The sequence below is a fragment of the Columba livia genome, chromosome 3 (genome assembly GCF_036013475.1).
Source record: "Columba livia isolate bColLiv1 breed racing homer chromosome 3, bColLiv1.pat.W.v2, whole genome shotgun sequence".
NCBI classification, from domain to species: Eukaryota; Metazoa; Chordata; class Aves; order Columbiformes; family Columbidae; genus Columba; species Columba livia.
This window is the reverse complement of record NC_088604.1, coordinates 81,021,246-81,033,341: the sequence shown is the minus strand read 5'-3', so window position 1 is coordinate 81,033,341 and position 12,096 is coordinate 81,021,246. Positions and strand designations below refer to the sequence as shown.

The 12,096-nt window shown below is 37.1% G+C and overlaps 1 protein-coding gene across 4 annotated transcripts in view; it reads right to left on the bottom strand.

The window, feature by feature from the left end:
- The window catches only part of FMN2 (formin 2), a 182,188-nt gene that overhangs the window by 127,706 nt on the left and 42,386 nt on the right, over positions 1 to 12,096 (bottom strand). For all 4 annotated transcript variants that reach the window (XR_010471507.1, XM_065057829.1, XM_065057828.1 and 1 more), the window contains exon 3: positions 10,810 to 10,976. Coding sequence is in view for 3 of the 4 variants with exons in the window: in XM_065057829.1 (XP_064913901.1) it covers positions 10,810 to 10,976 (167 nt within the window). In the remaining variant the exon portion in view is untranslated. The remainder of the gene's footprint in view (positions 1 to 10,809; positions 10,977 to 12,096) is intronic.

Genomic DNA, 12,096 nt, shown 5'->3' with positions numbered 1-12,096 from the left:
AACTCACTTAGAACAGACAAATGCTGGTTAGAAAGTAAAAAGTTTTGGTTTACAGAGGGTACCTCAAACAGTCAGGGTCAAAGTAAGCTCATTAGATCTTTCCAGCATGAAAAACATGGCAAAAATCCAGCCACATACACAGACCTTAGATAAAGGTAAAAAAAAAAAAAGGATAAAGTTTTTAATACAAAAATCACATTAAGTTCTTTATGCAGCCCAGAACTCTATGTTCTTGAAGAGCCTGTCCTTTTCCCATTACAACGCTACTGCATTTGAACATCCAAACAGGCTTGATTAATGCCATTCTTTCAGTAACTTAGTACCTTCTCTTTGTTTAATTCCAGCTTTTTAGAGGACGTGTGTATTTGGGGTGCCCAGTGCTGTACATACTGTGTAAACAAAAATAAAAGGTGCAGGATTTTGTTATTGTTTCTGCACCATCCAAATCTCAAAAGACAGAGGAAAATAAGATTCAAAAAAGTCAGAGGTAAACCAGAACTTTTTTTTTTTTTTTTGTCCACTCTACTACCTTGCACAACTCAGGGAACACAAGGAAGAACAACCTCTACAGAGGGTTAGCTGGGTAAGCACAGTCAGCTTTCGATGGGATTACACGTAGGGACATAAGGCAATAAAACAGAAGGCAACAAACTGTAGATAATGTTGACATAGCATGGATGAGGAAGACAAAGAGTTAAACTGTTCCTGGACATATTTCACCATGCCAGTTCTTGAGAGATACATTACAATCATTTAACAACAAATTTTTGAAGTATTATTAGTCTACATGAATTAAGATGCACTAAAAACAAAGCAAACATGGTAAGCCTCAGAATTATTGTACAGAAGGGATACATTATAAAGGCAATAAAATATGAACTACCAGTGTTCTTGCTGATTTTTTTACAGCATATAAACTATGAACAGTTATAAACTAAGACACCACACAACTCCATAACCAATTCCTAATCCAGCATGAGAGATTTGTTTGCAAGTATAAAAGCACTTTTTTGTTTGTTTTAGGATTCTTCACATACACTACTCAACACAGAAAAGGATGCTGAAATAGACTCAGAGAGATTAACAGAGGCGGATGTAAACTTACAAAAATGCATTGGAGGGGTTTGCACTACAACCACAATGTATCTGTATTCAACATATAAGCAAGGTATTTAACAGCTACATTCAGACTACTTGCAAACTAATACACAATTTAAAATATGAAAATCCCTCATGACAGACAGAAAGGTAATCTGAAGGTCTGGACTTCAAGTTGATAGTCCATAAACTACAATTAAAATGGGAAAACATTGACCCTGTCTCCACGTCTGTGCCCTTCAAAAGAAGGGAATCATTTGAATGTTCTAATTCCTACTTACTCAAGATACTGTCCAAAATCTAATCCTTTTAAGCTTTGTTTTAACTTCTTGTCAGTTAATACAGTAACATATTTTGTTTCTCTGATAATATCATAACACTGCATGATTATTAGAACGCTTTGAAGAAAGATATATGCAACCAATTCTGCGATGTTGAAGTACTGTTCAAGCAAAAGACACAAAATAATTCAAATTTTTTTTAAAAATCCAGATTTGCTTTTATCATTAATAATTTTAACACAAGAATCCACAAACCTGGATTTCCACATCCAACTTTTTTTCCCCTTTAATCTTTTCATTTCCAAGGCAATTTTTACTGCATATCATTGTGAGTACAGCCAGTGAATATTCTTACCGTGATCAAGCTTTGAATATATCTTGAATTTCCACTTCATCTTGCTCAGACTCCTCTATTTCGTGTGCACTTATTTTCAGTAATATATACATATATATACATATATAGATATGTCCTTGCAGTGAATGATCACCATCTTATTTATTCAGACTCATTTCTGAGCGGACACTGAAAGCTTAAAGTTATCTGAGTCCAGCGCATGAAACACGATGGCAAGAAGAGTTCTCATTTCCACACATCCTTACACAGCACTTTTCACCGCTTCTTAAAACTGCAGAGCATTCACACATGGGCAAGGCAAACTGCCTACAGAATGTGATGGTACCTAATCAATAGACATTTTACCAATTATAGATGCTAGCATTTAGAATAGAGTCAGGTCTGCAGTTTAACTCACTCTCTTCCTAGCCAGCTCTCAGTAGGCACAAAGAATGGCTTTTTGTAACAAATTTTAATGCTCAGACACCACAGTGTTACATTTCAGGTCCATAATACATTAAATATGAATTATGTTCCTTCACTGCTTGAGCTAAATATATGCTTTCCTCCTAATATTTAAAGATTCAGGCCAATACTGTAAGCTACTCAAAGTAAGGGTCTCTATCAAATGACACATAGAAAGAGGCTGATGGACCCAGAACTAGGGCCATGAGATAGACCTGTGGCCAGCATCAGGATTCTGGTGAGCCCTAAGCTTTCAGAAAAGGGGTCATACATTTTTCACAGAGATTGGGTTTGTTCCCCAGGCACAGACTGAGGTAGAGATTAGTATATTCACCACTGTGTGAATATAATGTGCAACCTTGAATCTGTGCTTTTGGCAGTTGTATTGCTATGGGAGGTAAGCAGGTAAGATGACCTTCTGTTCAACACACTTCAGCTTTTAATCAACTGTTTATCTGCTTCCAGTTCGAAGGACAAACATAGACATTGTGAGGTACAAGAGCTGGAGGTGAAACAGCAATAAATGTACACACGTCTGCCCAAACTGGCAACATAAGAATAAAGGTGAAAAGAATCTGACCAGAAGTATTTTGACAATACTCGAAAAAGAGGCATGCAGTTAGATCATACATGGCAAGATGGGAAAGGCATGGTATACAAGAAGCACACTGCTATCAGGAATAGCCTCTGCTCTTCAGCTCAGCACAGCAGTAGATGGGGGAAATGCATCAGCTGTACCTCTAAAGCTTCTTATGCTAGAGTGAATTGGCACAAACTGCCCTGGTGGCTCCTGTGTTAAGCCATGATGTAATCAGGCCTTATCTTGTGGGGCATTTATTTCAAAATAGTAAACCTGAATGATTTTTCACTAGAACCCCAAACATACAAAGTTGTCCTGAAGAGGGGAGGAGAGAAGGGTTGGCATGTCTGCAGACAGGAATAAATGGGCCAGGAGTAAACCTATAGTGATAGTTACAAGAAAGTTCCTACTCATAAAATCAGTCTGTTTCTGGACAGTCTTCCAATGGGAAGAGTTGGAGGAGCATGGAGAGGACGAAGTATAACTGCATTTAAGATGAAGCTAGATAAACTTGTAGAGGAATTACATGTTATGGTACTTGGGTAAGCAGGGGCCAGACTCCATGACTCAGAAGGTGTTTTCCAGGCTAAGAACTCCAAAGAGCTTGTTTCACATTTGTATTTAACAGCTTGTCATTCAGAATGTTTCAAGTGCATGGCAGGACTTTTATTTTATTTTTTTTTTCCTCCCATTCAGGAAGTTTACTCATTCTACTATACTAAGTTCAGAACCTCTAAAATGAAAGAAAGCTAATTGTATGTTCCCAATGCATATAAATAGTTAATTGGACAAGTAAGGTTTTAGTTCAAGAAACCAGAGCTGGACTACCTCAAAATGCTCTTATCAGCAGGAGACTGCTTTATTTTAAGCAGCTTTTAAAACAAAGAAATCAATACTATCAAGAATGAGGAAAGTGGTTTACTTTTTGAGGAGAGGTTCAGTAACAAAGCTCTGTCTGACCACTGACAGAACCAGAGTGGTGATTAAACATGGCTCTCAGCTTGTATTACCTTGGGCTGTACTAGTGAGCACAGATGCCTTTCAAGGCTGAAAAGAGCAAGTCAGACATAATACTGTAACATATGGCTGAAGTAGCACTTTATCCTCATCAACTAAATTTCATGCATGGACATTTTACTCAAGTGATTTTTATTTTCTTTTCAGAAAACTGGTGGGTCTCAACAGTTCATTTAAAAACACTTTAAGTGTCAAAAAAAACCCATGAAACATTTCTTTCCCATGAAATGACTTCAGCCTCCTCAACAGAACAAACTTGCTCGATCCCATCGAGCTCAGGATTCAACATAATATCCTAAGGATATGAGAGGCCAGTAGAGCCCAAAGCCCTGTAGTTAGGGCCCTTATGGGGAAAGGAAATCAGGAAACTAGACTGCAGATTTCCACATCTATTCTCATTCAGTTCCAGAGTTATTGTCTTGGTTATCCTATTCCCAAATAACTTCTACCTTTAATATAGCCAAATAAATTGAACTGGTGAGCTTGCCTGAAATTTTTATTGGAAGAAGGAACCGTGGCTAGCCTTTTATGAAACAGAGGAACCTCAAAATCTAGCCTCTTTACACATGGAGCTTGAACTCACACTTGAAGACTGCATCCTAAGACCATGATGATTTCAGCTGTTACTTAGACCATCTGACGGTGTGTCTTCACTATTTCCAGAAATCCTAAGCTGACACAGGAAGTTTCTCCATCAGGAGTTGTTTTCACTTGCACAGTTCTGCAATAGGTTTGAATTTGATAAATTTGAATTTTCCAAAGAAATCTGTTTCAACAGAAAACTCCTATCACCTCTGTTCCATTTGAAAAAGTGTATTATTACTACCATAAAAACTTCCTCTTGAAAATACAGAGACATGCAATATACACAAATTCAACCCTCACTGTATTCTCAATTCCAAACTAGAAAAAAAGACATTGTGTTATAACTGTCGTTCTTAAGAAAGTGAACTAATGCACCAAAGGTCATAAAACAGAAAGATCTCTTTAGGTGACAGGGTGACCACCACTTTCACACTATGCACAATGATTTTGAAAGTTGTAAACAGGTTGTGTAAACTTAACATCCAGCATGTGTCTCTTCAAGCAGTTCAGAATAACATGCAGGTAAGGAACATTCTCTACAAAAAGAAGCATAAGAACCTAACAATGCCCTACACATAAAATACCTCAGTTGACAGTGTATACAGTAGCATCACCTCAAGTAACTGAAAAGAGAAAAGAAAAAATGAAAAGAAAAAGAGAAAGCTAGAAGTCTGCAGGGCCAGATGTAACAACTATAAAATAAATATGTAATTAAAATTTTAATAAGGAAGATGGGAAACAGAATAACAGGAATCCTTCAGCCCAGTAGTCATCCAACTGTTTCCATTTTACTATTCTCAGGAATATTTAGAGTTGCTCACCGAAAGACAAAGTGTCACTAAGTGTTACTAGGCAATGGAAAAGGAAGAGGAGACATGAGGGCTTTGATTCAGCCAAACTCAACTGCCATAGTAACCTACAACACAAATAAAGATTAAGAAAGCAAATTAACTGTTTTTTCTGCTCTGTTCCACAATTTTCACTTATTAACTTGTACAGTCTAACTCACTACTGACCCCCACCTTACTGCCATTAAAAATTTCATAAGATGGGACAACATTCAGTCCTACACATTTTATTCCTGAGCATTAAAAGTTTGCTTGAAGAAATGCTGTATTGTTGCCAGCTTTGTGCTGCAATTCAGAAGAAAAGTTCTTCTAAGGCTGAAGTCAATTCTTGGGAAAGTTGCTCTTTGGAAACTGATCATTGGTATTTTGGCTCTCTGACTTCTGGGAAAGGAGTCTGTCTGCAATCTGTTTAACTACTAATTTTCAGACTGGCATAAACAGTGCAAATAAATTAAAATTAATTGAAGTCTTCATGTCACTAACTCCTTTTCCAGCTGACCTGCAAAGTCCCACCATCTGCTACTGCTCAGCAGAAAGAAAGCAATGTCTTTATTTCCTTAAAAAGCATTTGCATCACCACAGGTGGCCAGAAGATAATAGGAAAACAGCCATTTTTATAGCATTTCCCATTTATGCTGTCTGGCTCTTTGCTTCCTTGTGGAAGCGTTATTCCAGAAATGGATGAAAATCTAGTCTGGCGTCAGAGCTACAAATCGCACAAGAGGTAGTCCCTATTCCAAACTGTCAAACATGCCTATGCATACAGCCACATCATGACACAGTAAAGACAGACATTCTCCAGAAGATATCCATTTAGCTCATTCATTATAGAACATGATGAAATAATTTATAAGTCAAAAAGGTATAACAGCTAACACTAATCTTTATAACTTATATACATTACTGATGGCTCTCCAAAGCAAGCCATCTTCCAGCTTCTGTGATACATCATTAACAGAGGAGCTAAGCAGGAGATGAGATCTCTTCTTGTTTAAAATTGTGGTCCTCCAACAGGTGGCTGGAAAACTTGCCTGTGGTTATATAAATCATTCTTGATAATGATGCACTCTTTCGCCAGCTCAGCATTGCGTTTATTTTGCTTTAATATTATAAAATAACGAGGTAACATTAAGACTATAGCTTAGGACTACATCTACACTATAGAAATACAGTTACTTAATAACATGACACAGTCATTTGGGACCACAAGAGTTTTTCACGAAGTAATTTCTTACATATCATTCAGTCAGAGTGTTTGATTTTAATTTGAAAGTTTAAAAGTCCTCTTGAACAAGTCACAACTATTAAAAAGGGAAAAATTCAAAAGGCAAGTAGGCACTATTTATTTAAAAGGCAACCCATTTTTTGGAGAACATTATTTAAATAGGCTATTGCTAATCTATCTTTCTATAAGTTGTGCAACTACTTGTTTGTGTGATTACTTGCTTGGCCATTTTTTAAAAATTTCTTTTTAAAAACTTTTTTTATTTTTATTTTTTTTCTTTTATAAAACACTAGCAGAAGAATGAAAGGCTGTAAAGATAGCCTGATGAGTAACCGGTCATGACACCCACGAGGCAATAATTAGCAGCCTCTCCAGAAGAAAGGAAACTAGAAAAAAGGGCATCATATTAGTGGACAGTAAACCTTTCATTTTACATTTACTTACTTTTTAAGATACCATCACATTATAATAAGAGTAGGTAGGAAGAGCTATAGCAAAAGATCCCACTGCTTCTCAACAACAAACATCTTAAAAATCTCAACCCTGTCTACATCTGTTACTTCTAAAACTTTGTTCAACTTCTGTTTTTCCAACTAATCTTTTATTCTGGGCATCTGCCACAATCTGTTTGGAAATAAATAATAAAAAAAATGGGCCATGGTAGAACATGAAAGTTTCCTCAGAAGTTCTTAAAACAGTTTTGAAGTTTCTGGCTTTGGGCTACGACTTGAAATCTGACAAAAAGCTCACAGATAGTTTAGGAACATGCCATTTCCAATCATCATTAAAATGTATCCAAAATCTGACAAAGTTATCAGTCTCTGAAAAACTGGACAGCACCCTCAGCATAAATGTGATGACAGATGCTAGTTCTCTGAAGATTTGTGCTCTCACTAGGTACTTGTTGGTGCTTCATGTTTGCCGTATACTAACAAAGAAGTAATCAAAGTCAAGAAAGTATAACCTACACCAAAAATACAAGTAACAATAATTTAATTTAAACTGGCTTCCAGGAGCCATTATAATAGTAACCCAAGAAACTAAGAGCTGTGAAAGTTTTCTTTACTCTTAATGCAATGCCTAATTGCAGTCAGACAGTGTGGAAAAGAAACAGGATCCAACAAGAAAAAGATGATGTGTGCGATTATTCAATGGGCTGAGGCAGAGGCGCCTACTGAAGCCTGGAATATCTTGGGAGAAAAAAAAAAAAAAAAAAACAAAACAACAAAAAACCCCAACTAAACAGATCTCTTGTGTGTTACTTGGAAAACAGACAAAATTTAGGTACACACTTATAAGACAGGGAGAGCAAGAGGTGACCACCAGGCATTAGCAGTAAAGAAGATGATAATATAATCAGAGTGTGCAATTGCAAACATTTCAAGACAGCAGAGAGTTCAGCATTAGGCATGTTAAACTAAGTTCACTGGAAGACAACCAGAAAAGGAGATCAGAGTGAGAGAATACGACTTTAAAATAATCTGTTTATATTCATCTCAAGCCATGAGCAATAGATCATAGAGCGAAAAAAACTTACTGAATTATTTTCGTAAACTGTAACCTAACATCTTCAAAAATCAAAGTCTGTGGGGCCACACTTAAGCAAAAGGGGAATCATGGTTTTTATTCAACATAAAAAAAGAGTAAGTTAAAGCTCAGAAATACATGGGATCTGTCACAAAAGGAGAAAAATAAAACAGGATTCAGGGAAGGATTTCAGTGGAAAAAAGGTTGGAAATTCTGGAAAACAAACAAACAACAAACAAACATGCTAAAGGAGTGTCATAAGGGGCTTTATGAGAACCAGACTAAGACAAAAATCAAAACAGCCAAATTAACATTAACGAACAAGCAAGCACAAGAGCTGGATGTATCAGGGAGCGAGGACGAGAAGGTGTCAAACAAACCTGACTGGGATCAGGATAGGGTTACAGGAACTTTGTTGGTAGTGGTTTCAGCTGAGTGAAAAGGACACCAGCCAAACTGGAGGCAATCCAGGATGGAACTGGAGGCACATCTGATGAACTCAGAGATGAAGGAAGAATATGGGGCTGGCTGTGCTCCCAATTTTGGAGTAAGGTCAAAGATGATCTATCTCCCAATTCTAGATGGGTGAAACTTAAGCATTACTTAAGGCTAGTTTAGTTCCTCTGTCTTTGAGATCAACAGTTAGATCAACATTAAATTCCTCTTCTAATGATTTTAAAAACACAACAAAAACCTAAACAAGAAAAAGGCAAAGTACAGACATAGGGAGGGAAGAAAGAGGGGACATGAATCACAGATTAAAAAGATTGCACATCTTTTTAAAGTAATGTAGAGAATCACCATAAGTTTTTTACATTAATTTTTGTTTTATTTCCTTACATAACTATTAGCATTTATTTTCTGTAAGATATTTTATTTACTCACTCTAAGAAGCAAAATCAGCTAGAAGAAGCCTGATTTTGAAGTTCTCAGCCACTAGAGTTTATACTGTCAGTTCTAAACATTTTCACCCTTGTAGGGCACGTAATGAATAAACAGTGTTCCTGTACCATGGTCACCAAGGCTGAAACACAAACATATTCCCAAACTCAATAGCAGTAGCTCTCACCTTCGTGCCATGTGAAATTCAGTTGTTGAGATCTTAATGTTCAAGACAGATGCACGCTCCTTTGAAGTAGGGTGCACTACTAGTTGAATACATGTACGCAGGTCTTTATGTTACTTCTGACACTGTTTTACAGGAGCTTGATCTGTTTAGGGGACTTATACAGAAAAACAGTAAGAGAGCATTTGTGTCTTACTGAGAGTCCAATTCAATTATGTTTGGTGCTAGGCCAGCAACCTCTTAAATTGCTGACTTTGACACACTGTTCACATGGCACTAGCCCAGGCTACTTTTTTTTCAGAAAGTACCTCCTGGTGGATACCTCAGCGAAGGATAACTAGAATAATTCTCTCACTAAGACAAAGAATAGTACAACAGTTAATGAAAGAGCCTCTTCTGCCTCTTTCTAAATGCATCATTTGATAAAATCTGTTTGTAAGTGAGGAGAAACTTTTTTAAAAAAGACTATTGTGTTTAATATTGAAAGAAGAGTTTAGCTGAATATGTGGTAAAAACAGAACAGAAAACATATCCAGACTGTTTTAAACAACCTGGAAAAAATAGGACATGTAAATTTATTGAGTATATTTAACCACAAACACTTTCAGATGGTGTGTGATTAAGTTGCCTGAATAACCTCAGTTTTATAGTCACACTCTATGTTTTGATTAATTTCTAAAAAGAGTTTGAAAATATTTTAAACACTTTTTTTTTTTTTTAAAAAAAAAGTTGAATATTGTTAGAGGGAACATGGAGTGATTTTGTAGATAAGCTAGTTTACCTAGGAAAGCTTGCTTGTGTTAAGAATTCATTAGACAAATTTATTCTACCCATTTTCACTTCACCAGTTGTATTAGGCTCTTCTTCAGGAAAGACTAGAAAGATTTAAAGAGTTAAAAAGACTGGTTCTCCCATATCTATGCCAAACATTTTTTGAGAATTTCTAACCAAGCTTCAGCTAAATGTATAGAATAGGGTTGATCTTAACTATATGACTAAGGTATTAAGTAGATTAGTTAATATTTGTACATTATTTTAAAGTTAATTAGTGAAGAGAAAAACCTTTATTATCTTCAGTCACATAAACCACTACAAAGAAGTGTCAAAATTTAAAAGCAAAGATCAGAAAAATAAATTCACTGTAAAACTTCACGGGTTGTACAGTATCAGATAATGTTGAATTCATCATTCAAGAATGAAAAAAGAAAGGATGTTAGGTGATCTCTACACCACAATTTTGTAATGGTATGCAAACACCATGAATAACAGCAGTCCGGCCAGATAGCCCAAAGGCACAGATAACACAGTAGCTGGAACTCTAGCAAAGTTGCACTGATCCCAGCACTATTTTGTATTAAAATCTTTCAGGGAGAAGAAATCATCTAGCATAGATATCCTATTCAGGTTCTGTAAAGTTTTTTTTACATGCTGTTTTCTGTTGTTCCTTTAATCCTTATTTTTGGTGAAGCAGCTATGGGATTGGAGTGTTAATAGTCCTACAGAGTGCGTTGATTAAAATGAAAATACTTAATGAAAACCACAGATGAAGAACAGTACAGTAGACTAATATATGAGTTAATAAGTTAAGAAACCAAGTTAATAAAGAACCTTTTAAAACTTACGCTTACTTGGATCCAAAAGTGTACACACCTGAGCTCATAATACTAGTTAGCCACTCTCTCAAGGTTAATTTTCATTAAAAGGGGTAATAGAATTCTCTCAGGACTGATGAGACATGTTCTGCTTGGCAAAACAGAACAAAGAGAATGTTTTCACTACTTACATCGAACGTGGGTGTGGTTTGCTGGGTGCTCTGATTACATGGTTCTCTGAAGCAGTCGGTGAATGGAAGCAAAAGACCCAATGCAATAATACGAGAACACAGTTTTTCCGCTTCTTCTTGTGGCGCATTTTCCTGCTGGTTGAAGAGCTTTTCCAGTAGAGTTCGTCCTGCCAAGGTGATGACACAGATCATTAAGAATTTGTAGCTATCTATGGGACACAAAGATTAAGGCATTACAATGTCTATCGAAAATCTCAACTATTAGAAGTATAAGCATGAAATTAAAAAATAATTCTTCAGAAAAGTATCCCATAATAGGTCTTCAATATAACATAGTTCTATATAATAATTTGAACTGATCTGTAGCCTCATTAATGAGGATATTCAAGAAAATATACCTTGTGTTGGCCACACTGAGGAGTAGAGGCAAAAAACATGAAATGTTACTGTAGCATCAATTTTCTGTTTATTTAAATTATCACAGTATCACAGTATGTTTGGGATTGGAAGGGACCTCAAAAGATCATCTAGTCCAATCCTCCTGCTGGAGAAGGAACACCTAGGTGAGGTCGCACAGGAACATGTCCAGGCTGGTTCTGAATGTCTCCAGAGAAGGAGACTCCACAACCTCACTGGGCAGCCTATTCCAATGCTCTGTCACCCTCACTGAGAAGAAGTTTCTTCTCAAATTTAAGCAGAACCTCTTGTGTTCCAGCTTGATCCCATTACCCCTTGTCCTATCATTGTTTGTCACCAAGAAGAGCCTGGCTCCATCCTCATGGCACTCACCCTTTATATATTTATAAACATTATTAAGGTCCCCCCTTAGTCTCCTCTTCTCCAAACTAAAGAGACCCAGCTCCCTCAGCCTTTCTTCATAAGGGAGGTGCTCCACTCCCTTAATCATCTTCGTTGCCCTACGCTGGACCCTCTCCAGCAGTTCCCTGTCCTTCTTGAACTGAGGGGCCCAGAACTGGACACAATATTCCAGGTGTGGTCTCACCAGGGCAGAGTAGAGGGGAAGGAGGACCTCTCTCGATCTACTAGCCACCCCCCTTCTAATACACCCCAGGATGCCATTGGCCTTCCTGGCCACAAGGGCACAGTGCTGGCTCATGGTCATCCTGTTGTCCACCAGGACTCCCAGGTCCCTTTCCCCTACACTGCTCTCTAATATGTAATTTCCCAACCTATACTGGAACCTGGGGTTGTTCCTGCCCAGATGCAGGACTCTACACTTTCCCTTGTTAAATTTCATTAGGTTATTCCCCGCCCAACTCTCCAGCC